This window comes from Cupressus sempervirens, chromosome 4 (assembly GCF_028749045.1).
Source record: "Cupressus sempervirens isolate cs-2001-9-10 chromosome 4, ASM2874904v1, whole genome shotgun sequence".
Taxonomy (NCBI): domain Eukaryota; kingdom Viridiplantae; phylum Streptophyta; class Pinopsida; order Cupressales; family Cupressaceae; genus Cupressus; species Cupressus sempervirens.
The window spans coordinates 575,463,933-575,491,157 of NC_143121.1; the positions used below are offsets into that span (position 1 = coordinate 575,463,933).

The 27,225-nt window shown below is 35.8% G+C and overlaps 1 protein-coding gene across 1 annotated transcript; it reads right to left on the bottom strand.

Moving 5' to 3' along the window:
- Positions 1-367: 367 nt before the first annotated feature.
- On the bottom strand, positions 368-26,510 carry LOC149562505 (inositol transporter 1-like). The gene is made up of 8 exons (XM_089825990.1): positions 26,376-26,510; positions 9,963-10,196; positions 2,830-2,900; positions 2,394-2,729; positions 2,079-2,186; positions 1,807-1,995; positions 1,259-1,654; positions 368-1,065 (listed from the first exon to the last, which is right to left on the bottom strand). Exons 2-8 carry the CDS (start codon positions 10,099-10,101, stop codon positions 580-582), a joined length of 1,725 nt encoding a protein of 574 aa, XP_089682116.1. The 5' UTR covers positions 10,102-10,196; positions 26,376-26,510; the 3' UTR covers positions 368-579.
- Positions 26,511-27,225: the final 715 nt, after the last annotated feature.

Below are 27,225 nucleotides of genomic sequence, written 5' to 3' on the forward strand. Positions count from 1 at the left end.
AAAAATCAAGTAAAGCTGCACAATTCTAAATTGGCAACTAAAGTATATATCATACTCGAGAGGTTCTCTGCAACGGCCCTTTGAACAATGGCACCCTTATAAAGCATGGATGTTGTTCCCTGAACTTTACATTCAAATTTCAATTTACGATAGATGTTGTTTCCATTTTTTATTTGTCGGTGCATCTTGATGGACTGTTTCCATTTTAGAACAAATGGAGGAAACAGACTTCAATTCTAAATTGTTATTTTTTTAAAACTATTAATCTGAATTGATAATTTTTTTCAACTTCAATTTCTATTATGTTTTTTTTCCCTTCATTATTATACAATCAGAAGAATAATACAGTTTTCAGAGAGCACAGCACTTACAAATAACCTATCAGCTAAATTATTAAAGCAAAATGAATATATCTAACATTATATCCAAGTGGAAATCAAGACCAAAGCCATTCCAACAGATTTGACGCCCCATATTATTGTAGTTTCTGCCAGGTTAGTCAAAAAACAATTGACAATAAACAACAGCTATTGCACGAACTCCGATGTACTGTTAAAAGCAGATCTGTACGGTCGACTTTTAATCTCTTTCAAGAAGTGTTTGTCGAAGAGGATTGCTTTTCCTTACTTTACTACACCGTTTTGCTCTCTCTTCCCATAATTTTTCGACTTCCTCAAAACTCAGGTTTTTTGTCTCGGGAACTAACGCCAGCACATAAAAGAATGCAACAACTGTGATAGCAGCAAATATCGAGAAAGTTTTTGAAGTACCAATAGCATTTATCAGGGAGAGGAAAGTCTGCGCAACAATCAAGTTACATATCCAGTTTGTAGTTGCTGCAATACCTCCACATACGCCTCTATATCTCTCGGGATAAATTTCTGAATTGACTGCCCAAGGAACCATTCCCATTCCAGGGGAAAAGAAAGTTATATACAAAACCAATCCCAGAACAGCAAGCCATCCATAACTGCTTGGACATGCATCAGTAAACCAACGATGAGAGCTCTGAAGACAGTACCCCTTAGCAGTAGTGTTTGCAACAAAGCAACTTCCGGGAAGCATCTGAAACAAATCAGATCCAAATCAACAGGCAGTTGATCATGGATGCTTAGAAAATGTAAAAACTCTACGATTGATTTGTGAAATTCTAGTATAACTTTTAATAATATATTTGATAAGTAGATATATGATCTTTATGAAAGAAAGAGCACACTTATCATTAGATTGTCAAAGACATTAATTGTTTTGTTCTTACCTGATTTCCAGATGCAGAACAAAAGCCACACGCAGCATCTATGCAACCCTTACAGTTCCAAAGAGGGTGGCTCATGTCAAGGAGTGCTGGACAGGCATAATCTAATTTCCGCAGAGACCCGTGCATGTCAACAGCAGGAGCATCAAGTGAAGTCAAGTAAAATGCACCTGATAGGATACCCAGTGATATAAAGACACCAAACAAACTTGTCAGTGCTAGAAGCCTTCTTCCACATTTATCTACAAGATATATACCAATAACTGTACCAATCGCATTCATTCCAGCTACCAGCAAGGATAACAACAGGGCAGTTTTATTTGAAGTAAAACCAGCCAGCTCCACAATAGTGGGGCTATAGTACATAACAGTATTAATGCCACATAACTGTTGGAATGCCTGCATAGCAGTCAAGACAGACATAAGTTTTAAGTCAATATTTTCAATAAGGCATGTCAGGTTACAAATCATGCTCAGACTTGCACATGAATCGTTTATACCAGAAATCAAAATCAATTATATATTATATGTATTCTTTCTTTTTAGTATACCTGAAGACCGACTCCAGCAAGCAAAGCAAGTCTTACTTCCTTTGTTTTGAACACGTCCCAAAATCCTGCTTTTGTCTGACTCCGCTGAAGCTCTTCACTAACAGCAGCAGAAAGTTGCTCAATCTCAACCCTCAAACTGTCTGGATCATAGATTTTTTCAAGAACTGCAACAGCTTCAAGTTGCTTGTTCTACATGCATGATATTTATGTATATACATAAGCTACAAATAGGTATATTAAATCTTTTTACTTTCACAAGAAAATGGAAATACCTTCATATAAAGCCATCGTGGAGACTCTGGCAAGAAGTACATAAGTGTGAACTGAAAGATGGCAGGTAACCCTGCTACACCAAGCATCCAACGCCAAGTCCCTGGAACCTACAAAGTAAAATTTATGGCCACCGATAAGAAAATTCAACACTCATTATACAGTATAATAAATTATAAATTAGACACATGAATCCATGCCACCGAATTCTCTTACAAGTACAATTTTCATGAAAATGTGGATAGAGTTAATTTGAAGTTTACAACAGAAACAGCATAGACAGGAGTGGATTCAGCTAATAAAGACAATCTCCTCACCTCAGTAAATGCTAAATTCACAAGATAGGACAGAAACTGGCCTGCCGTTATCATTAGCACATTTATACCCACTAAACCTCCTCTTATGTCAGATGGTGAAACTTCTGCAATATAAATAGGAGCAGTGATTGATGCCAGGCCAACACCCAATCCTATCAAAAGCCTACCAATAATAAGAACATATGGATCTGGTGCAGCTGCCATACAGACTGCTCCAAGTGTGAAAATAATATCGGCTAAAAGTGTTGTTTTCCTCCGTCCATAAACATCATTAAGCCATCCACCTATTGCAGCTCCAGCAATAGCCCCAGCCATTGCCATGCTAACAATAGTTTCCTGCAAAGCCAAGGATTTTAATTAGCTGCAAAAAGGTTCCTTGCATAGAAACTGATAGGTTTGGTAAGAATCCTAATAAAAACCATCAGAATTATGGAACCTGTAGAAATGCACTCTCATCGACTTCTTTAAAATCATCGCGGATGTACAGTAGGGCTCCTGATATGACACCTGCAAAGCCAGATTCTATCATTTGCCAACTGCCCCTTTGTAAGCATTTGCATATGGACTTGCATGTAAAAAATATAGGAGCAGCAGATACCAGATAATTAATGTTTATAATGTGCTAAATTGAGATGTGAACACTGGAGCTCAAACAGTACCATACAGTTTCATGAAAATTCAGTGATCAATGATGCTCGTATCCAAGAATTCAGTCTAGCATTCAAAATTGATGATGCTAACTGTAGAAAAAGAAATTAACAAGAGTATTGCCTCCTTGTATATAAGCTTTTGGGTTCATTCGGGTACTGCACTTAGAGGCTAGCACCATGCTTATAATCAACAAATAGTTTTTAACAGATAGCTAGGCTGAAATATTCTTACATCCTTCAAAGCCCGACAATGAGAGAAATGATTGTAAAACCAATTACTGTTGGGTTAAATTCCTTTAACTTTGGCACTCTTGTAAGGCGAATTTATTAAGCCAAGCAAGCTTCTCGATCATATTAACTTCTTTTCTACTTTACCAGAATCAGATGTTGGGTCTTCCTCATTGAGCATGGTTGCCGAGGTACAAAAACCTCAATTTCTTTAGCTATTTATTATTTGTTCTTACTCCTATAAATAGGATTGTCACAATTATGCAAGGGGTCTGATTCACAGGTGGTCCTCCGGACCGTAACAACGAAAGGCTTTTGGGAATAAAATTGGCAAACCAGAACTAAAGGATTTTTTGAAAAAAGAAAATCAGATTTTAAAGAACATCAAAAATTGTGGGAGAGATTGGATGATGGTAGAGAAAGCATACAATTGTTGGGTCAATTCATGATCTTTTTGCTCGTCATTCTTTACTTGTTGTGACAAGTTATTCACATAAAACTTAGTGTGATAAATAACTTCTTCTATACTGGAGGGGCCCATATCAATTTTCCTTATCCGAAAGAGTGCCTCTGTGCGCTCATGCTCTTCTCTATCTACTATGGAATGGGTGATCTCCATGATTTGATGTCTTGTGTTAGAGTCTTTTAGGTCTCAGCGTATTCCCTACCAGTTTGGCAGCAATGCCTTTATGCAAATCGACGGCAAGGATTTATTTCTTTTTCTTCTCCACCTTTTTCTTTAACCAAGGGAAGAAAGTAGGGGTACAAAGTAGAGGAAAGTTATTAAGAAATAGAAAAGGGAGCAGAGGATACATAAAGTATTGGGGTCATAGGATGAGGCTCACCTAGAGGTGGGCCTCAGTAAAGGTCTCTATCTACTTGATAAAAAATGTGCACATCTTCTTCATTAGCAACATGGACCGTGGGAAGGGTTACTTCTTGTGCCAATCCTGGTGTTGGTATGGACAACTTCTGTTTCCTCTTTTTCTTTGGTGAGCTGGTAATACTCACTGCACAAATCGATCTTAACTTATTCTAGTTTTTTGGAGACTCGTCGATTCCTCCCAACTGGAAGCTAGATCTATGTGAAGCCACTCTCATATCAATTGTGATCCTTGCATCATGAGATCCTTGAGATGAGTTCTCAATAGATTGAGATTCATTTGGCCAAGGAGACCTCACTAAGCCCAAGAGTGAAACCCTGGCCCTTTGTCCAGCAGCTTTGCCCAAGGTATTTTCAATGGGTGTCTGCCTACCCTAACCATGTGTCAAATTCATACATCTATCTCATCATAAAGGAATTTCAGGATGTTATAGCAAGGTCTTTTGGCTTCATTTGTTTAAGCCCAAGAGAAGAATATATCACTCTTGCCTTAGCGATCAGTCCTATACCCTCGTTGGTAGTGGGGTCCTTGGCAGAATTTGTCTAAGCCCAGGAGCAGAATATATCCCTCTTGAGTTAGCAATTCAATTTGATACATTGTTATCCATAAGTAAACCTTTCTAGAATTCATAACACTCCACATTGATTTCATTAATCTTTATATCAATCCCACTATGGACATTCTAATAACATTGCCAACTTTACAAATGTTTTATCCTCAAAAGTATATCTTGAAAACTTCGAAAGCATATTTATTTTTATAAGTTGTCATTGAGTTTTCCTGATATCCTCATATTGCCTCCTTTGACTGATCTGATTACAATTACAACATTCCTTTTTCAAAATCAACCTTTTATTTATATTCAAACTACTCATCTTGATGTCCAACATATTTATTCTATTGATTTTCCATTTGAAAGATGACAAAGAAGGGAGTTTTTGAAGAGAGAATGCTATTGTTGTTCTTTGTTTCTATTGGAAATTTCTCTATTGTAATAGGAAGCAATTTTCTGTCATTTTGCTAACAACACCTTGTTGTCCAAAAGAATAGATCTATAAGCATAACTCTCCTCCTCAAATAAATGCTAATTACAAAGACATTAATTTTTTTATAAATTACTATGAATTCCTAAAATATATTTATTGTAAAAATAAACTATCCACAAAAAAGGGTACATGGATACAGGATCAGCCCTCAAATGTCAAGTGGGCGGTGCCCATAAAAGCTAACGGAAACATAACAGTCACTAGGTAGCTAAAGCAATGGCCTTCGGAGGTAGAGGAGGATTTTTATCATCCTTGCAACCCAATACAAATATTCTACTTGTGCAAGCATCAACATGAGACCAATACAAGCTCTTGTGAGCACAAACATGAGACTAATATTAGCTCCTATATAGCTAACACGCTAGAAATGTTAGATGTTTCCCTATTTGTGCCTGGTTTTTTTGGGTTTGAAATGAATTTGTTGTCTTTTGGCAATGGTTTTTTTTTCCATAGTTGGAAAACTCGGACCTGGCAAATACTCGCCACGACGTGGAAAAAAAGATGGGAAAAACTCGGCCATGTTTTGGAAAATCTCAGCAAAAAACTCAGAACTAAAAAAATTGCTTAAATTTAATTAGAAATACATTTTTTTTGCAAAATTTAATGAGAAGATACGTCTAATGAGTCAATTAATGAGAACAAAAAAGAAACAAGTTGGGCCTAGATATATTCAAATACAAAGTGGATACAAAATCGCATTCTCGTGAGGAATGTTGATGACCTGAAGCAGAATGGTAAACAGTTTTTGTAAAACTAAAAGTTAAGTATATCATGAAAAAATTTACAATTACATCTTCCTCTTCCTAGCTCTAGTAAAAACTAAGAGAGAGGTACAACAACATGCTCTAGTCCTACAAGCCTACACTGGGCATGACAGTGTTGTTATATGGAGACTAATCAGACTCGGAGGTTAAATTTTTCCCTTCTAATGGCACAACTTCCCCCAAGATTTCTTCATCAGGGGTTTAGAGGCAGCGCCCCCAAGATGGGATCAAGGGGCAAGTGGTGAACCACAATGGTGTCAGTCATTGTTTATAATTTTGTTTTGTTTAAAATAAACAACCGCTGACTAATAACTGACAATTTTTACCATCGCAATGCTTCAGGAATCAATTTATTCAATTCTATCTTTCACGTTTGATGACTCAAGTGTAACCTAATATCATCTAACAAGAAAGCAGGGACCTTAGATAAAATTATCCTCTTTTGCTATGATATTCGTCTTCTCATTATTTTGGCATGCCCAACTCCTATTAGGCTAATTAGATCAATATACAACACGCAAAAAGATGGATACAGTATTCATTATATCGTACATATTTATATCGTGACCATTGTAGGAGATTTCTGAGGATGACAAAAGACATGTTCCTGAGCATATATGTTGAAACAAAGCGCATCGTATTCGACAATCTCCCAACTAACACCGTTCTAGTTAAAAATTACTCAATCCTTTGACATACGCATAGACTAGACTTCGAACCATTCTTTCAACCACCACCAAAGGCTTCTCTGTTATACGTTAATCAAGAAGATAAAATCTAAGTGGACCTGACCTTAACCATTTCAAACCAGACCGACACTGAACTATTCAATGCTTCCAAAATATATTCTATGTGCCATATGAAATCGTGGGAGATCATTTCCAACTGTTTGACCAATGCGAACATCTTCAGCTAGTAAATAAATTCAGAGGCACACATTTTGGATTTAACTGTAAGCAGATTTGTCTTACATAGTCCATCCTTGAAAAAAAATCATATGAATTGGTAAAATAATCTTTAATAAATATGAAATGTTATTATTCATTTCTAGATTATATTTCATTTTTCTTGATATCATTGGCCAAGGTCTAACAAAAAATACCATTTTTTTTCCTTTTTAACGCACAAGAAATGTGCAGACAAGTTTCTTTTTCAGAAACTCATCGACTTTTTCATAAATACTCGCTAATTAATCAGCGAGTTTTTATGAAAAAGTCAACAAATATTTTTGCGAGTTATTTTGGGTTTTACTTGTTGGCCAATAAACCTCAGTGATTACTTGGCGAGTGTTACATCTATAATTTTTTCAATCACAAATATAGTGCAAAACATGAATACAACTTTGCTACACTTTTACTTGAAAGGAATACCAATAAACTTCAAAAACAACACTACTGAAAATTTCAAATTTAAAAAATCATATGAATTGGTAAAATAATCTTTAATAAATATGAAATGGTATTATTCATTTCTAGATTATATTCCATTTTTCTTGACATCATTGACCAAGGTCTAACAAAAAATGCCATTTTTTTTTCCTTTTTAACGCACAAGAAAGGCGCAGACAAGTTTCTTTTTCAGAAACTCATCGACTTTTTCATAAATACTCGCTGATTAATCTGCAAGTTTTTATGAAAAAGTCAACAAATATTTTTGCGAGTTATTTTGGGTTTTACTTGTTCGCCAATAAACCTCAGCGATTACTTGGCGAGTGTTACATCTATAATTTTTTCAATCACAAATATAGTGCAAAACATGAATACGACTTTGCTACACTTTTACTTGAAAGGAATACCAATAAACTTCAAAAACAACACTACTGAAAATTTCAAATTTAAACTTAAATTTCAGAAATGCCACAATAGATTCACCAATTTGCCAGATAATAGATTTGTCAATTAATACTCTGCTAATACAGATTGCTCTCTGGATTTTCCAAATCCAAAGGAAAGTAACGCAAGACGAATAGGAAGGTGAGGAAAACCGCCAAAACTACAAGGCCAACTAGGGAAGATCTTTCACTTCCAAAATGGCACAATAAGAAAAACTCCTATTGGAATTCTCAAAACAATAAAATAATTCAAGTTGCATATCTAAAACATCCAGCCTGACGGACATATATACCCCATCCAAGGGAAAACTTTTGAGAGAGAAACAAAGTGCTAACACACATCACGACAAATGCCTACGCCTACGGAAAATTAAAGTTGGGCTCATGATATACATAAATCGATTGGGACCCCAAATACAAAATATTCTTATTTTATTTTATTTAATAACGGGGCATTAATGATTGAACTATAAAAAATTAAACAATCTCCACCAAATGTAGCCAACCCTATTTTGAAATGTTGCCATCAGACACAATCACATACTTTCTGTCTTATGATAGACAGCCCTGGATAAGAGCAAAGAACATGGAACTTACCCTGGCCTGCATAACCATACACAATTCTAACATATGCAAACATAAACAAATGAAAAAGGATGGCTAAAATTATTTAGCTGGACAGTTGAGGATACTTGTGAGCTTGATCAAGATAAGTCAAATAGATACGTTAATAATTTCATTATTGTCTGGATTTCATATAATTCTGTAAGGCACTACCCTAACAGGAACAATGTCAAGTTGTGCCTAAGCTCAGCTGCAAAATATTTTTTTGAAAGTAGTGCCAATTTCAAAGCTTAACAAAATGCAATGAAGAAGCCACTGTTGTGCACCATTTTTAGAATAATAAGAAATATCAGAATAGAAATCTCAAGTCAAAAAGTTAGTTATAAATTTAGCTGACATTTGAATTCATAAATGAAACAATGCAAAGCACTTCATTAAAGCATAACCTTTACCTCGGTTCATCAAAATAAGTGAGTACCCAGTGGCCAAGCTCATTATGGAAAACCATAATCTACTGATGTAACCCAAATCAAGATCAAATATATTGCATCAGGATGTGAATTGTTCATAACCCAATTTCTACAATGCTTATCCAAATCAAGTTTGATTACTTAGGAACTCAACAATGCCACTGGATGTTATGCACAAGAAATAGTAACTGAATTTAAATTGAGAGGATGGGAATAACTGAACAGCTGGAAGACTAAATTTAACAATGGCTAAAGACAAAATAATGTGCAAGCATCTCCTGGACCGTCTCTCATGTGGTAACCATACGATACTGATGATACCCAAATCAGAATCAAATATATGTGACATAAAGAATGTGAAAGTGTTTCGAATTTGACTTGGATTAGTTGAAAATGGCATTGACAAGAAAGGTACACCTGGGACTAAAAATATGTTTGTGGCTTCTTTCTAATACAGTAATTAACTAAGCTAACTAGTGGCTGAATTCTAAACAGGAAGATGGAAATCTTTGAACACCCAAAAAGTGATATTTACCCTAACAAAAGATAAGTATATGTGCATGAATCTCCAGGACAGTCTAATCATGGAAATAGTATGGTCACGAGAGCAGTATCAGACAAATGTATCTAACATAAGGAACAGAATATGAACTAGTCGTAAAACAATTCATAACGAAAACATAATGTAAAATTCACTTATAAAATAGTGAATCCATACTGCTTCCTGTCCAACAGAATGAATAACTTAACTAGCTAACAGAAAAATTTAAATCAATAAGATAAAAATCATTGAACAGTAAAAAGAGAAAACTGAAAGATAGACAGCAGTAAACAAATAAGCCAAGAGACTGAAGTGAACAAATACAAAGTTAAAACAATAGCCAGAGGTAAAGGAGTGATTTAAGAAGATTAAAATTAAGAGAGCGAAAAATTTCACAAGTAGAGTCAAGATAAAGGAAATATTTCAGGAAACAAAAGCAAAAAGATTGACTTTAATAATATTAGAGGTAAAGAAATGAGTAAGAAAAACAGATTTATGTGCAATGAACCACAATGTTTCTGCATTTATCAAAACCCTGAAAATCATGATAAAATCAAAGGGGGTTTTGGCTGAAGCACAAGTAATGCATACCTGTGTCATATCCGAAAAGTAAGCCACCAATACCGGCAACAAAAGTCAAACCAATTATGTATCGATTTCCAAAGAAGGATGTCTTGTGCTGATGTGAGATATTTGATCCTGATGCTCCTGGCAAATATCCTATCGTCATTTTTGAGAAATAACCAAATGAGCTCAACCTTAGCAAACAAAAATGCACTGTATTAGACAGACATAATTCTTCCTGCACACCGGGTTCTTGGAAATCTGCAAATGAAAAGAAACCTTCAGGAACATTTCATCAAAATCTTTATAAAAGAGGACCTTACCAATCATAACTCTGAGTCTCAGCATTAATGCCTCGCAGTTCTGCTAAACTTAATCTCAATAAAACATAATTTAAAAACAAAAAATAAAAATGACTTCAATTGCAAAGTAATCAAAAAAACAGGATGGATAAACCTTGCTTTGGAGCTTCCTGCACATACATTCAATTTCACATTTTGAGCACAAAATGAATATACTTCATCTGCAAACAACTAAGGGTAAGAGAAATAAAACATTGCTTTAAATAATAGTCACTGCTCTAGCATGAGAAATAACATATCAATGCTTAGATTCAAGTGAAATTCCTGAGTATGGACCATTTCAAAGCCCTCATGCAATAAGATCATAAAATATCACTCCAACATCTTCTATATCCACAAATTAAAATGTATAACGATAAAAAGAAATCCAAAAAGGGATAGCCTGTGCAACAAGTAATATATCATGGAAAGCACCAACTTTCTACAAATTTCACAATGTGTAGAATAATCCTATGAATTAAAATAGTGAAGTATCGCACAAAAAAAGTAGCACAGAAGGTGTTAAATTCTAGTGTAGAAATTCGGCACATGCACAGAAGTCAGCATTGTAACTTTTAAGTGAACAGATGCTGTCCATGTGACCATTTAAATGGCCTCAAGATGCACTTTATTAAAAACAAAAATGACCTCAAGATGACCATTAAAACCCGTTTCTTAGTATTTTGTTGGTTGTAATGGAATATTCTGAAAATCTTTTGATACTGATGTAAAGGGTCTTGGGACTCCTCAAAACCTGTTTTTGCCTTAATCCAAAACGTTGTAAATTGATCGTGGATGATTAAGCATGTTTATAGTTAAAATTTAATCTTTGGTTTCCGTATGACTGAAAACCTAGTTCTATTAATAGTTTGTTGAGTATTTATTTTTCCTCTTTGCTATTATGAGTTTGTTGACCACTGGAGCAAGAACCAGCCTTTGTTGGTTCAAGATAAAAAAAACTCCAATTAAAATCACTCTATTATGTTTAATTTTAAGATTATGTTAGGTTTTATGCAAGTTGTCTAGTATCTATATTAAAAACCCAGGGATAAATCTTAGCAGAACACAACTATTAAATTATTAGAGTATGAACATACATGCTACACCTGACCACTATATACATGATAAAAAATGAAAACATTCTAAGAAAATATAATGACACTAATAACCATAGGTGCATGTGCAAGGTGTTATCAGCTATTTAGAGGCTTATAGCAGCTACTTGATCTTAACGCAGTAAGATTTTAAAATAAATAATAATAATTAAATTAAAATATAAAATAATGTTGGTGTTCAAATCTAAGTAATAAATGGATTGTTAGAAATAGGGGATATGAGGAGGGTGTGAATCAGTAGTCCACAAACTAAAACTTTTGCCCAACTATGGATATCATTAACAATCTTTAAACTTGTATAGATGATCAAACAGAAAAGCAAACATAAGCATGACAAAATGAAACTCATAACACCATTATTTGTTAACTCGAGAAACCCTGACCAAGGGAAAACCCCAGTGGGGATGGTACCCACAAAATGAATCATTAGTCAAAAGTATCTTGTGAAAGATATTGACCCTGTTAGAAGTCTATTACATTTGTATAGTGTATCTGTCCTTTTTATAAGACTAGGCCTTGTTAGAAGCCTCAACCCTGTTAGGAGTTGTGATTACAATAAAAAACATAAGCTGAACCCACTACCCAAACAAGCATACATAACTGTGCAAGCTATCTATAGAGATAGATACAAAAACCTTTGGCTGCTACTAATATCTTCAATATCTGATTAGTCAATGTAGTTCCTCTTCACACAATGATCATACAACTGATATGCTTTGCTCTGTACATCAATTTTGCATCTATACCAATTATACAATGTGTGCATATAAACATTATATCATAACAATACAATGCCACACTTCACTAAACAAAAAGATAAGTATTTTATATCAAAATCTGTTGGTCTTGCAGTGCTTGCACATTACCCAAAACTTTAAACTAACTTCTGCCACGTATGGGTTAACATCTAGGATGTCATCCCAACCTTGTCAAGTAATTATTTTGGCTTGCCAAAATAATTCCTTAACCAAAATGCCAATACTTTGTTGTTTATCCTATTCTACTCTATCAAACCTGTCTCTGGTAATCTGCCCATAACTCACCCAAAACTCAACATTACTTTTCGTGGCCTTGCACGTGTGTACTATGGTGTCTATACTACCTTCCTCTAAGCCCACAGAACTACATGTGCTTCCAGTGAAGCTCACCGAACAAAAGTCTCTAGTTGTTCCCCGTTGCTCTGCATTACACTTTGTCAATTATTTAAGTATACTTTCATCAAACGTAACCTTAAGTTTTGTCATCTCAAAATAGGTAAGATGTTTTCATAAATGACAACCCTATCAACTACCCTTAGCCAAATTGCCAACAATACCCCCCTTTGGCATTGATGGCAACATATGGAAAAATTGGCTAAGTGTGCAAAAACTTCAAAATTACAAAAACTCTCAAAATTGTGAAGTCTTCACAATTTGCAAAATTGTGGCCACAATGAAATTCAAAATTGTGGACCAAAACTATACCATCTCATATATATTGTGCTACCCCTTAGATTGTACTCTATCTAACTTATGACTCCCCCTTACAATACGTTAATTATGCATATCCAATGTATACTTATAATTTTTCTTGCCCATCACTCCTCCTTTGACATCAATGACAAAGGTGAGTCAAAATCTATGTACATGAAAAAATTGCAGATCTTCCTCTGCTTCTTCAAGCTAAATGTGTGCTCAAAAGTGTCATAAAGTTAAGAAAACTCTTCTTCAGGTTTTCAAATTTTGTCCCAAGAATTTCTGACAGCTTTAGCAATGCTTGTCACTCCACACAAGCCATAGGTAGATACCTCTGCTGCATTCAGGTCTGGATAAACAAATTTCTCATAGGATGCCTTTCCTTCTATCAGTGTATCCAATTCCCTCTGCACTAAATCATTTTTAGAGTTAGGTGCTCTCTTAGTAAGTTGAATATTTTCAGGATTTTTTCTGTCATTTGCCAGCAACCTCAACTCATCATGTGCCTTACTGATTCTTTTCTCAATTTGCATCTTGTTTCTTTAATCCTTTAGTCATTCTTTCTAATTCAACTTCCTTATCCTTAATGGCTATAGAGATGCCTTGGGTATACTTATGTGCTAAAGCACATTTACATACATATCCTTACCCTCTAATATGCATCTTCTCATTTCTTTGTTACAAACATCCAATACAGTCAAGTCATTTCTAATATTGTCACATACTATATTGAATAACTTTGCATCATGTTCAGCCTGTACCTTGATATTTGCTGCCTCCTCAAGTGTTGAAAAGTGATCATCAAATGCCTTAATCACTTTCTCATCTTTCTTTTGAACATGTTGCTCTGTGATCTGTGTAGGAAATGGAATTGTGCTTTGTAACTTCTCAGTTACCTTCTCTAAAACATTTTAAGCATTCTTGCTCAACTTACTGGACTTGTCTGCTATCTTGGAAACTGAGAAAGCAGTTAGCTGGATATACTTATCAACATCCATGTCATCAGTCATGAAACTAAGTGAATTACCAGTCATACTAGCAAATAGAGTCCCAAATAGTGACTTAGATGTACTTGGAGTGTCCTTACCAGTTTCCTTTGTAGGAGTCTGCAAGATCTCTATCTGTTTGCTCTGGTTGTCCTCTGTTCTTTGCTCTGTTCCTTGACTCTGTTCTACCTTCGTCTATGATGGTTACTCATCCATTTGATCATTTCCCTCCTTTTCCTCTTACTTTTCCTCTTTCTTCTTCTCTTCTTGTTGCTTTGGTAGTTGTTCAAGTGGTACTGATAAATCAGTAACTGTGATATTTTGTTGTCCATCCTCTTGTCTCTGTCCATGCAAACTAGAATCTGCACTCTCAAAACTAGGTGCCAATGCAGATATACTTGGATAAGGCCAAGTCAAAAGAAGTCCTTTAGGTGTTCCCTTACTCCGCAAATGTCTAGGTCTTGATGACCTTCTCTTTCTTTCTCTTCTACCTCGTCACTGGTGTAATCTTCAACATTGTCACTTACCAAATTGCCAACAAGAAATTTTGATTGGTCTTCCAAGGGGTCCTCAGTAGTGTCAATTGTTATTTGAACTCCATCAATGAACATAGAAGTGTTATCCATTTGATCTACAAGACTATCTTCAGTAGACAAGATGGTTTTGTCTTCTTGTGTTTGCCCTCCTGCTGCTATAGGTTGCAAAGTATCGGGCTTATTCAGTACTTGCAGTACTGCTTCCTTTGTCTCTTTAATAACTTCCTCATAGAGTCCTCCCATTATTTGTATAGGTCTTGTCTTCTTTCTTAAAAGGGGCTCCAACTTCTTCAAAATGTCTTGTAATTGTTCATCACTCTCTGTTACACATAATTTGTGTACAGTGCTTTCCCTTATCTTTTTCTCTTCCTCAATTGCTCTCTTCTTCTTGGCTTCCAATCTCTTGTAAAGTTCCTATGGAATGTTTCCATGAATATGAATGAAATATTGTTTAAAATTGTTAGTTTTCCGGATCGCTGTAAATGTACTAAGCATTGCCTGTAATAAGGTATATGTTTTCCATATGCAACATCCTCTCATTTATATTGAGCATGGGTGAATGAATAGACATGTCTATTCAATAAACATATAATTAATAATACAAACTTAATTATGTTATATATATATATCTCACATAATAATATATCTCATAATTATATGAATAACCATAGAGTTATCCGACTGAAGCTACCAAACATTAACAAAAATCAATCATGTATCTGACAACTACATTTTCAAGTTGCCTCTTCTGATTAGGATCATATAGATCATAATACTTGTTTAGTTGTTCCGAATTTCCATCATTAATGATCATGGTGTTCATCCTTCCTAACTCTGGCTTCCATCTCTTTCTCTTCTTACCACTGCTTGGCTCCAGTTGGTCTGGGGCATAGATATCTGCCCTCTCATTTAGATTTCTCAACTAGGACACCCTTCTCCTCATTCTGATTCTTCCTACCTTTGTACACAATCTCAATTCTAGGCTTCTTCTTAGGGCCCGGACCTTGTGCAAATTCCTTTGCCCTCTTTGGTCTTTTCGGTGATTCTCCCACTTTCTCTTGTTTGATCTCAGTCTTCAAAATTATTGGTGGGTTAGTCTTTGCCACTGCTGGCTTGATAACAGATGGTGAAGTCTCAGTAGACCTACTTGTAGACATTGCAAGTGTGAGTTGTACATGAGTTATTATCACTTCTTCTTTTGTTGGTGACTACTCTGCTGCAACAGTAGGTGCAACTGTGGGTGGTGAAACTTGTGCTAGCTACTGCAGGGGTGCTAGATGAAGCATCAATTGCAAGTGGTTTAACCAAAAGAATATTGGACTGTCCACTAGCTTTCATCTCTAATGTTGTCTGCTTAGCTTCTGCAAACTCTTCTCTTGTCATGCCAGAGTTTATGATCATTTGATCAATCGTTTTATCCACTCTCCTCTTAATATCTTTGTTGTAGAACTGATTTCTTACTTCACTATACTTCTCTTCATGAGTTCCCCATCTGGGGCACTCTTCATCTTTCTCTAATTTCATAATAGCTTGTACATAAGCATGCAACATTTGCAAGGTTGGAGTCATCAAGACCATTAGTAGCCTTTGGAGCATTGTAAGGTTGTGAAACAACTTGGGTCATCTTTGTGTGGTTACTATCCATCACCCTTGGCTCTTCATCAAGGGCATTTGTTGCTTAGTGTGTCATTGTACGATCACCCTTGGCTCTTCATCAAGGGCATTTGTTGCTTAGTGTGTCATTGTACGACCAAACACTTGGAATGCATTTGATCGTATTGTAACAACCCTTTTTGTCATACGAAAAAACTGCCTAATTGTATCGTTTCATGACCAGAGAGCATTTTTTACCACTTTTGGCCAGTTTCAAGGGAATCTGATGATTGTTCTGTATACTCTTTATCAAGTAGAAGCCACTTCAATCATCACAGATTGGATTCATGGCCATTGGAGAAATTTAACTTTTCTTTATGTGAAGGCTGAAAGAACGAAACCTTATTTTTCATAACCTAATTGACCCTTTAGTTGGGATCCATGCTTTTGCATGCTTGTTCATTGTGATTCTTGTTTGCTTCCTTGATGTGAACTGCAAATCGTGAATGTTGTCTTTGGACAGTTGGGTGTCACTTAGTCCACCTATGAGTGACGATTCGTATTATGGGTCTTGATGACCATGCATTCCTCTAGTGCTTGCCTCTTGCAGAGTGAGTGAATTGGTGTGGATACACTACTAGTGCAGTTGTGGGGGGTGAGTGTTCAGATGGTTGGTTTCTCCAACTCATCTTGGGCTGACATAGTGTGGAGGTTGAGAGAGACTCCCTTCCAATCTTGACACTCCATAGCTATATCTCCTTGTGCTTATATCTGCATGATACTATCTTGGCTAAGTTGTCCCTTCGAGGTTAGAATTCAAGCTGGAAATTGGATTTCGGTGGAAGGTTAAGAGTAGTACCCCTAGAACTCGGCTAGGATATGGTATCCGTGGACGTATATTACCATCATGTGAGTTGGTATGAAATTGAATATAAGATGGCATCCACCAATTGAGATCATTTCAAACTTGTTTATGGTGATGTCATGTCTAGTCAGGTTAAGTGACCCTAGTTCCTAGTGATAGTTGAGCTCTTTGTACCTTAGAGAGCATGTTGCTCCTATGCTTGGTGGTAAGTTATGTCGTGAGTATCCCTTCGTGAGGAAGGAGCGCATTGTCGAGCCTCCTTGATGAGAGTGTTCTTGGTTGAGATTATGCAACTCGGTATGCTTGTATCTCTTTATACCCTAAGTTGGATGTAGCATCCCTCAGAAGAATGCAACTTTGGCATTGAATCTTCATCCTTCGAGATTTGAGGGTGAGTTAGTGAGATTCTAGTTGAATATAAGAACGCTCCTAATTGGCATGGAAGTATTCTTTAGTATTTTGGGATGGTTCTTCCCCGTGATTCCAATTTGATTTAGAAGTGCGTGGTGTTGTGAACTTGGATAGATCCGAATAGGTAATAGTTTATAGTTGGGCACCTCATGATGAGGTAGAGTGGCTTGATCTAGGCCTCTTAGTGTAAAGACTATAGCTAGATGGGTTTTTCTCATGCACATTAAGCTCCTTGTTAAAGGACTTTGTGACAATGTGATAATCTTTCTTTTGTGGTTGACCCTTTTTAGTAATCGATGAGATAATTTGTGAGTATTGGAGTGGTTTGGATTGACTTGTGGACAAGTCAGTAAGCTATTCTTGATTTTGATTGGCTTTGATTTTGCACTTAGCGTGCTTCATCTCCTTGTTGACTTGCAAGCTTCCAGGAGTAAGCCATGTCTTTGGGGGGTATGATGCAGTGCCTCACCCATTGTCTTTTTGCATGCCATCCTAATGGATATGACCTTAATGTTCTTGCTTTCTAAGTGATCATATTGGGACCAATGACTGGTCTACACCCTTGGGGTGATTTAATTTATGATATAGTATAAGTAGACTGATAATGCCTTATGTCTAACTTATAAGACTTATTATGTATTTGATGGTTTCACAGAGGTGTATGCCAATGGTTACCTGGATTTGTAGGATATCACGATGTTATTGCATGAGTACCCTTGAGATATGAACAGTGGTTGCACTGTGTGATGTATTGGACTACTACACCTAATTCTAGTCTCTCCAATAGTGTTGGCTCATGTGTTTGATCATGCTCTTTAGCGGTATTTTAACCATACTTGTATAATGGTGCTTTATGATGTTATCTGGTGTATTTTACAATTGAGGTTATTGATGTTGCTTCAAGATGATTATCTAGGATTTTATAAGTGTTTACCATATAAGTTGTTGAGTAATTTAGTATTCATTTCCATTGATATATGCTTAGAATAATCGGGAAATGAATTATCTATATTCAAGTTTGAAATTATGGATCACATTAGCATATGGAAGATGTTCATTTGGATTATAGAATATTGTGCCTCTTTGTTGCGGATATTTGTCCTCTAATTTCAATTGATATATATGCGCAGAGCACTGGAAATGATTATTTTAATATTTTAATATCATGTAAATATATGTTGTTATACTATATTGCACCACTGCTATGTGTGGATTGCATTTGGTGCCAGTACAAAATGGGAACAAAGTTGTAGCCACTAGCTTACGATATCTACATGGTGTCTTGTTCTCCTTCGTGTGATTATGTGTCTATTTGTGCTTTGGCTATTATATATTGAACATTTGCACTTGATGTTTTCTCGTTTACTGAATAGTTACTAGGTACATTCATCTTGAATTCATGATCTGAGTGTGTACCTATATCCCTAGTGGTGGGCACCAAGAGATAGTGATTTTGACCTTTCTTGTTGAGCCAATGTCAAACTTGTATGGGCGACGTATTTGTATATTTGTTACCATTGACCCTCTGCTAATTGGTAAATCTAGATTCATAATGCATTATGTGATTAGACCTGTGAGCATATTTGTCCATTTAGGGTTCTACAATAGTCACAGAAAATGTTGATTTAATTGTATTTGGGGAATTATGTTATTTAATTCAATTCAATTATCAGCTAATTTGTCGTAGTTGGATCCCATATTCTTGGGCTCAATTTATTTAATTGGGAAACAGGACAAATAGAGTATTAAGTGGGTTAATAATCTACTTTATAAGTCACTTTGTAATAGTGCTTATTATGCCAAAAAGTGAGTTTTATCTCCACTTCTTATTTTCATCTTTTGAGAATTGGAAGACTTTCCTCCAAACCCTCTTGGAGAAAATCCTTTAGTTGCTCATTGTGTTTGATTTGGTCATATCGGATTTGTGCGTGGAGCAGCTCATTGGATTCGTGCTAGTGTTGCTCCACTTTACCGAAGATTTCATCCGATTTGGTGGAATGTTTATTTATTTCTTCCTCTTCTTGGTTCTTACCATTCGTGTGAGGTAGGGCCTTCTTGTTTATTTTGTTTTACACCGTTTAATGACTTTCTTTCGATTGCTAAATGCTTGGGGGTTGAGAACTAGTGTTCCCCTCTGTTTTCATGCAATTCAATCACTCAACTGAACGAGAATGAGTATAGCTTTGTTTCTTGTTTTAAAAAAAAAAAAATCAGTAATGTTATGTTGTCGGATTTTGCATGTGTGCCCAGAACTTGATTTTTATTTGATTTTTAGAGTTTGGGCATGCTACAAAAGTGGGTTTTTTATTTCATCGAGTTTTAAGATGTTTGAATTTTAGGTGATTTTGGAAATTGCATCATTTTATGCCATCCAATATTTGTTTGTCGCCTTGTTTAGTTTTGACTTGAAGTGTACTTTTAGTTTGGACTTTTGGGTTTTGTCGGATTTTGCTTATGAACTTGAAATGAGAATTTTAATAGACCTTTGGTAATTAGACCACATTTTGGAAGTGGGTTTTCACTTTCATTGGAATCTGAAAAGTTGGAATTTTGGACGTTTTTATTTGTGCCTTATTTTGTGTGCCACTCATATTTTGTTGAGATTTTGGTAGTGTATATTTAGTTAATGGAAATGGATTGTACAATATGTTTCCATTCATCTTATGGTTTTACTTTGTGGATTATGGATTTGTTGGCAAACCCGTACTGCTGGCAAGATGCTCAGTTGAGTGAGTTTTCATGCTTGGATCTTTTGTTGCATTTCCTAAATCCAACCCTTGCATTGGTTTTATCATGGTTTCAGATGGAGTTGGTTGTGCCCACCCACGAGCACGTTATGTGCGTATGGCGGGATCTTGCAAGATCTGAACTCCCGGCTTTAGGCCGGTTGAGTAATTGTTAATTTAAAGGTTGGGTTGGAAATTCGCATTGCCTACAGGCACTTGTTGTGTGACGAGCATGGGTAGGTACTGGTAGACGTGTAAAGTGGCTTCTCATGTGTACCTCGGCCCGGAAGTGGCCGACAAGGTAAACATGGAGAAGTTCTAAAAAGTGATAACCAATTAATAAACATGGGATAATAAAACTTAATATAAGATATGAGATCTACTCATCCAAACGATAGCTAAGCATCCCAAGAGAGTTGATGCGAGGATGGTGATCTAGATAGTAGCCAGTCTTTCTACGAAAGTTGGTGTGAGGGCACTGTATGCAACCTCCTATTGGAGTTGAGTTACCATATCCAACATGAGGCCTCTCAAGGGAGTTGAGATACCATACCATATACAGCTTGGGCTAGTACGAGCCAAGCAAATTACAATCCACTAGAGTCCCTAGATAGTTATCCTATATCATGTCTAGTTAGTGACCTGATGTACTACATTACATTCATGATCATATGTTTCATCTTGAGTTTTGTGTCATGCACTAATTGGCGTGTGTGTTAGCCTTGGATGCCTTTGTCTTTTGTGATTGTGTTTGGGTCATTATCTCCGTGAACATGGCGAGGTAGGCCTACGGGTTCCACGTGGTTGCGAGGTGTTGCTACATATACCACTGCTAGAGATTGGAGAACAAGGAAGGCTGGCGAGGTAGGCCTACGGGTTCCACGTGGTTGGGAGGTGTTGCTACATATACCATTGCTAGAGATTGGAGAACAAGGAAGGCTATCTTCCACATGCAGGATCTTGTTCGCTTATCCCTCTTCCTCTTGTCCTCTTGATCTTACTTTCTACTTGCACTCTTGGTTCAAATTACTCTTATTGTACTTAGCTATTCTTGTATCTGACTAGATAAATGTTTTAATGGATTACATGACATATTGTTATTTGAGGTACAGTCAAGTGCTTATCTCCTTGATTCGAGTGTATTTGGTACTCCCCAACGTGGAGGTTTCCTTATGTTTTTAGCTTCCTAATGATCTCTTTGAGCAAGGTATTGTATCGTACCCCTCTAGAGCATCATATTGTGCAATAAAACAACTTTCAGTATCATATTGTCTGCAATTATAGCATTGCATCGCGTCATATTAATGCATCGTATCGTACAATCTTGCATTGTATCATGCAACTTTAGTGTCATTTATCATTCCTTTTTTAGCATTGTATCATATGATGAAACTCTCTTTTATCGCACCGCCCTATAGGTTTTATCGTATGATACAGTAGGAAAAACATTGAACCTCAAACAGTGCATACTTGTGGACATTTCGGACTTTTTCGAAGTTCGTGTTTTGGATGTTTTATCCTCCTACTTCAAAACAGTTCAATTATCGGACACTTTGGGTGGGTTAGCAAGGTCGTTGCATTATTTCTATGTTTTAGCCGGAAATGAACATGTGTGCCTAATCATTTAGGAATGTGTATTTTGGCTTTAAAACGAATGTCGTAATTAATCATAACTAGGATAATGGAATGTACCTTGCATGTTTAATCACTGAGATGGAAATGTATGCGATTGTAAGTAGTGGAACACTTGGGAATCTTTGGTGAGTTGATTAAGTCTTCCACTTGCTATCGTTATGATTGATGTATGTATGTTTGTACGCTTTAAAAATAAATGCTAGAGTAATATTGATCCTTGTTACATAGGTGATCATATGACGAGATCCAAATAGCAATATGCAGACCTAAAAGTATGCATAGGCGTACGATTCTATTTTCACCTTGTGTGTTGTTCTTTCTCCCCATATTCACACTTTGAAGGGGGTTATAGGAATTAGTGTTCAGATGTGTGAGATAAAGTTAGTTAAAGTAATGAATCGCACAGTTTAAATTAGGAGTTATAGGAATATTAAATATTTGTTAGGTTCATCATTGAAAAACTCGGTTTCGGCAATATCTCAGCTAACTCAAAAATTTTGAAAAACTCGGAATCACCAAAAACTTGGCAATAAATTGGCACTTTTATCGAACATTTGAAAATATATAATTTTTATAGATATATATTAATAAATAATTATGAAGACTATAAATAAATATATTTGTTCTCTATAATGAATTTATAATTTATAGACACTATATAAACTTATAAATGTTGTTAACAAACAATGCATATGCATATTAGCATTAAGAATAAATATACAGTATTATAATTTATTAGATATACAGTTTTTAATTAATACTAATTTATAACTCTCTATAATGAATTTATTAATATACAATATATTATACTACTTTAGTATTAATATATAGTATTATAAATCTCTATTATAGAGTATTATAAATTTACAAAACCAGTTCAAATAAATTAAAATTTGTATATTATAAACTTATCTATAAACTCACTATCATCAAATCATGACTTATAGTTATGTAAGTTTACAACTTATAGCTCTATAAAAATAAATACACTGATGTTGATGTGTATACAAGAGCATAATCGTGATGCATATATGAGGAGATTTGACTACCATGCATTGACTTTCCAAGTCATCCACTAGGGATGAGATTTGGCATACTCAGACAAATTTAAATTAAATTCCAAAAATGCTTTCTATAACCTGTTGAAGAGCAAAACCATTATGTGTGTATCCTACAATCAGCACTCCATGTGATGGCATCTTTGAGGCATATCGTCGAAATAGTTCCTGAGTCTGAATTTGTGCTTCTACATTTTCTCAGCAGTCTAAATTTGTGTGCCTTAATAGTCCTCAATAATCACACCTTTCCTCAGCAGCCATCGCAGCCCTTTTGTTAGCCATCATAGCCTGCGGGAAAATGAAAAAACTCTAAACGTTTTTTAGAAAACTTTATTGTTTTTCAAGTTGACTTAATCAACAGTTTTTTGACCCATAAATCATAAAAATCATGATTTTTTCATCCCAAATGCGGTGCGATTTTTTCAAAATATCGTTGGTGATTTATTTGGCGATTATATCAGCTGGCAATTTTGCTTGCAATATCTCGCGATATTAGCAATATATCGCAGTTTTTTTAAACTATGGTTAGGTTAGTCAGCCATATTTATAGAAGTATTTTGTTGTACATGTCTGTTTGTTTGAGTTATTAAAACAACTCATTATATTTAGGCAAGTTGTTATAAGGAGTTTCCTATTATGTAGGAAAAGGAAATGCTATATATGTGTAATGTGTTTGATATGAATATAAAAGAAAAGTGTAATTTCATTTAGATTATCTTTGGCTTCTCTCTGCCCATATTTTCAATAGATGAGTCCAATCTGTTGTGCTAGAAAATTATTAATGCTTGAATATTGTAGCTAACCATGGCAACAGTTGAATGTCCTCTATACCAACCCTAGGTAAGAGCACAAAAGTGGAACTAGAAAGGTTTGCAAATGTAGAATGCAATCTGGCAACCTGCAAATTGATCCCTAGAATATAAAGGTGAGCTCCTTGTAAGATTCACTTGCCTCTTGAAAGACAAAACGGGAAAACGGAGAGGCACGTGAAAATAAGGCTTAATCTAGCATGGATATTTAGTAACTACCAGTTCAACTACATTCAGAAGCATATTAGGGATTTGATGTGATTAGATGGCAAGGCTAACAGAAAGAAACATAATGTCAGATGACCTTGCTGTACTATGAGAAAACAGAAGGGGGGTCTTGGCCTCAAGGACTTGAGAACTTGGGGCATCTCTTTGGCTGCCAAATGGTTTTTAAGGCCTTACAAGGAAATGAACAATGAAAATCTTAATCAGACATAATATTGTCAAGCTTGTTTCTAAACAGAGTCTCAAATGGATAGGACTCCCACATTGTCATCTGCTTACTGGCCTAATTTTATTGAAGCCTGCAGGGCCATTGGCGTTTAAAACCAATTCAAAAACATGGGAGTTTGTGAGACACCTCATTGGTCATAATAGTATTATATATATTTGTATAGCAACACTCTTTGTGGTGTAAGGTCCATATGGTGGAAATTAAAACACAAGGGCAAACCACTTGCCTTACCACAAGGATGTTCTGCCAGAAAATGGGAAAATAAAGGCATTAGATACTTCAGTGATATTATTGTTGCAGGACAGTTGATTTCATGGCATGACATCCGTACTAAATTTGGCCTTCCTCAATCTCAGTGGAGGACCTCTTATGTGCTTAGGGAAGCTGCTTCAGCCTTATCCTTCCCCAGACAATGTGTGAGATCCTTTGACCATTTCAATATGTATTCCTGACCTGATGGCTCTCTGTTGGCTAATGTGAAAGCAAAGTCTATATACTCGTGCCTGACTTGAATACCTCATCGCAAGTCAACTGGGACCCTTGCTCCTGGCTTATTTTCCTTAATAGTCTGTGGGCTAGACCTAGACAAAATGAACCTAAAAAAAGGTGTTTCCAATGGCAACTTTGGTTACTCAAGCTTCCCATTCGTACCTCCATGGCGAAAACCAGTATGCGTGGTCTCTGCAGGCCCCCTGATACTGTTATGCATATCTTTTTTCAATGTCTTTTTGTTAAAGAGGTCTGGAATTCATCTGGTATAGATGTGAAAGGCAATATTAATACTTGGGAAATCCTTAATGGCTGTCTCTGGGCTCAAGAAAGATGATAATGCTTTTTTATCCATCATTTCTTGTGAAATTCTTTGGCTGTTACAGAAATATAGGAATAATGAAGTTTGTAGTGGTTGTAAACAGTTTCTTACTGAGTGTCTGATGAGACTCATTATCTATGACATGTTTTCGCAGGTAATCAATATTAATACTGGGGAAATCCTTAATGGCTATGTCTCTGAGCTCAAGAAAGATGCTAATGCCTTTTTATCCATTATTTCTTGTGAAATTCTTTGGTTGTTATGGAAATATAGGAATAATAAAGTTTTCAGTGGTTGTAAACAGTTTTGAGTTTTTAACTGAGTGTCTGAGAAGACTTGTTATCTATGACATGTTTTGGTGGGCAATAGTCATTATGAGATTGGCAAAGAGTAAATTTGAAAAGATCCTTAAAGATGGCATGGGGCAGGTTTTCAAATGGGAAATTGCTAAGGGATACACCTGGATCAGGAGGACGGAGGAAAGAACGCCATTTGAGGCAGGACTTGCTAATCTGTTGGCAGAATTGGAGGAGAGGAAGAATGTTACAAGGGCACAAAAAGAAGATCAAATTCCTATAGTTGCTCATGTCCCCATCAGTGTTGTTCCCCAGAAGTGGCTATCACAGATTTTACCAGAGCAGTAGCAAGCGATGAAAAGTATCAGATCTGGATGGAAGGGGAATTGAGGTGGACAGCATTAATGGAGGGCTCTGCACTGCTGTAGTTGTTTTACATTTTGTTCCATGTTATGATCTGATATATACTTTATACTGAGATGTAATATGTAGTTAGTTCTTATACTGTTTCAGGGATACTGTTCATCTACAGTTTTGTAGTGTGGTATATGGATTTTATTATACTTAATAGGAAAAAGAAAATTTGTACCAAACGACAGTCACATTCAACTCTAGTGCTTCCCTATTTGAATTATTCTCAAATAGTTTTTAATTCTTGTCCAGATTAACAAAGTTTATGAGGAGAATGATATATAATAATTACAACAAAGCGGCATAGAATGCTATCAAAATTCAACTGTAATGCCCGTTCAAAACCCCCCGTATTCGAATACTGGTTGAAAAGTGTTCTAGACGTGGAGCATGAAAAGTCAAAATTTCGCCCTGAAAATTAGAAAACTAACGCACATACGTGGTCCAAACTTTATATGAAGACGGTTTTTTTTAGATATGAGAATGACAAACTACCTGCCACGAGAAAATAGCAACAACTGACATGCAAATTTCACTCCAATGCTTATGTGAATCGAAGACAATTGAATTAATTGTCTCAATGTCTTGCAAACTAAAAATGCTAGAAAATATAAAAAGAAACCAAAATTAAAGAAATAAAATCGTAAACGACAGAAAATTCAAACACCTTTCCAAAATCTCAATAACAAAAAGTACAACATTATAATTTAAAGCGAAAAGTAGAAATCTCGACTCAATCTATTATAATACCAAGTTTGCGGAAACAAAACTATTTGAGGAAAACGAGTCTTGGATATCAAATTCAACTTGATGATTATCCAAAATCAAATGTAGTATTTTTGAAACAATTGCTTTTTTATCTAAAAATTGTGCAAAATTGAAATTGACAATAAAGAAAGTAAAAGATAAGATAAATGAGGAGGAGAAACAAAAATAATACCCAAAAGAATGGCGGACAGATTCAGCTCGTCCAAAGCATTTCCTTAGAATGAACCTCCACAAATGTTAAAGGCTCCCAACAAGTGACATCTGCACCCTTTTCTCCCAGCAAATTCGCACATTGACAGTTTTTCGAGCAAAAGCACAAACTCTCAAATTTTCAAATGCATTCAATTCAAAGTGAAGCATTTAAAACCCTCACAATTTAACTTCACAGCCCTCTGCTTTAAAATGACCAAAGAGAAGCATCACAGTTATTTTAATGATGTCGACAGCTGAGCAGCATCCCTCGGATTTCCTTGCCGCTTCTGATTCCCGAGCAATTTTGGGACACGTGAGTTGTTGGTATGTTAGTGGGAATTTAAATCAATCTTGTGCTAACGCAGGATCGGAAAGGTTGCGCATTATTACGGACAGGATGGACGTACCATGGGTCAGTATTGTCGTGTACTCCTTTCTGACGTGGAGGCGGCCCACATTAAAACATTGAAAATTAAATAATACTCTTCCTCCACGGAATTGGATATAGTCTCTGGAATATTGTGTTTTGAAGATCAGGTTCCCCGGACATTTTTCTCATTTTTAACATTTTTTGGATGGGCTTTCTTTATCACAATTGGATAAGAAAGATGAACGAGTGGAACGTCACCTTAGTAAGATTGGAGAGATGCTAATGAAAAACAAAAGAGTTATACGACTGAAGGATTCATGAAATTGTTATATCATGGATAAAATAAATGTGGTGGGGAAAAAGTATGTTATATAAAATCTTTAATCTCTGATTATGGTGAAAAATATATTTTAAGGGCTATTAGTAAAGGGAAAGTGAGTGAATTAATTGTATAATTGA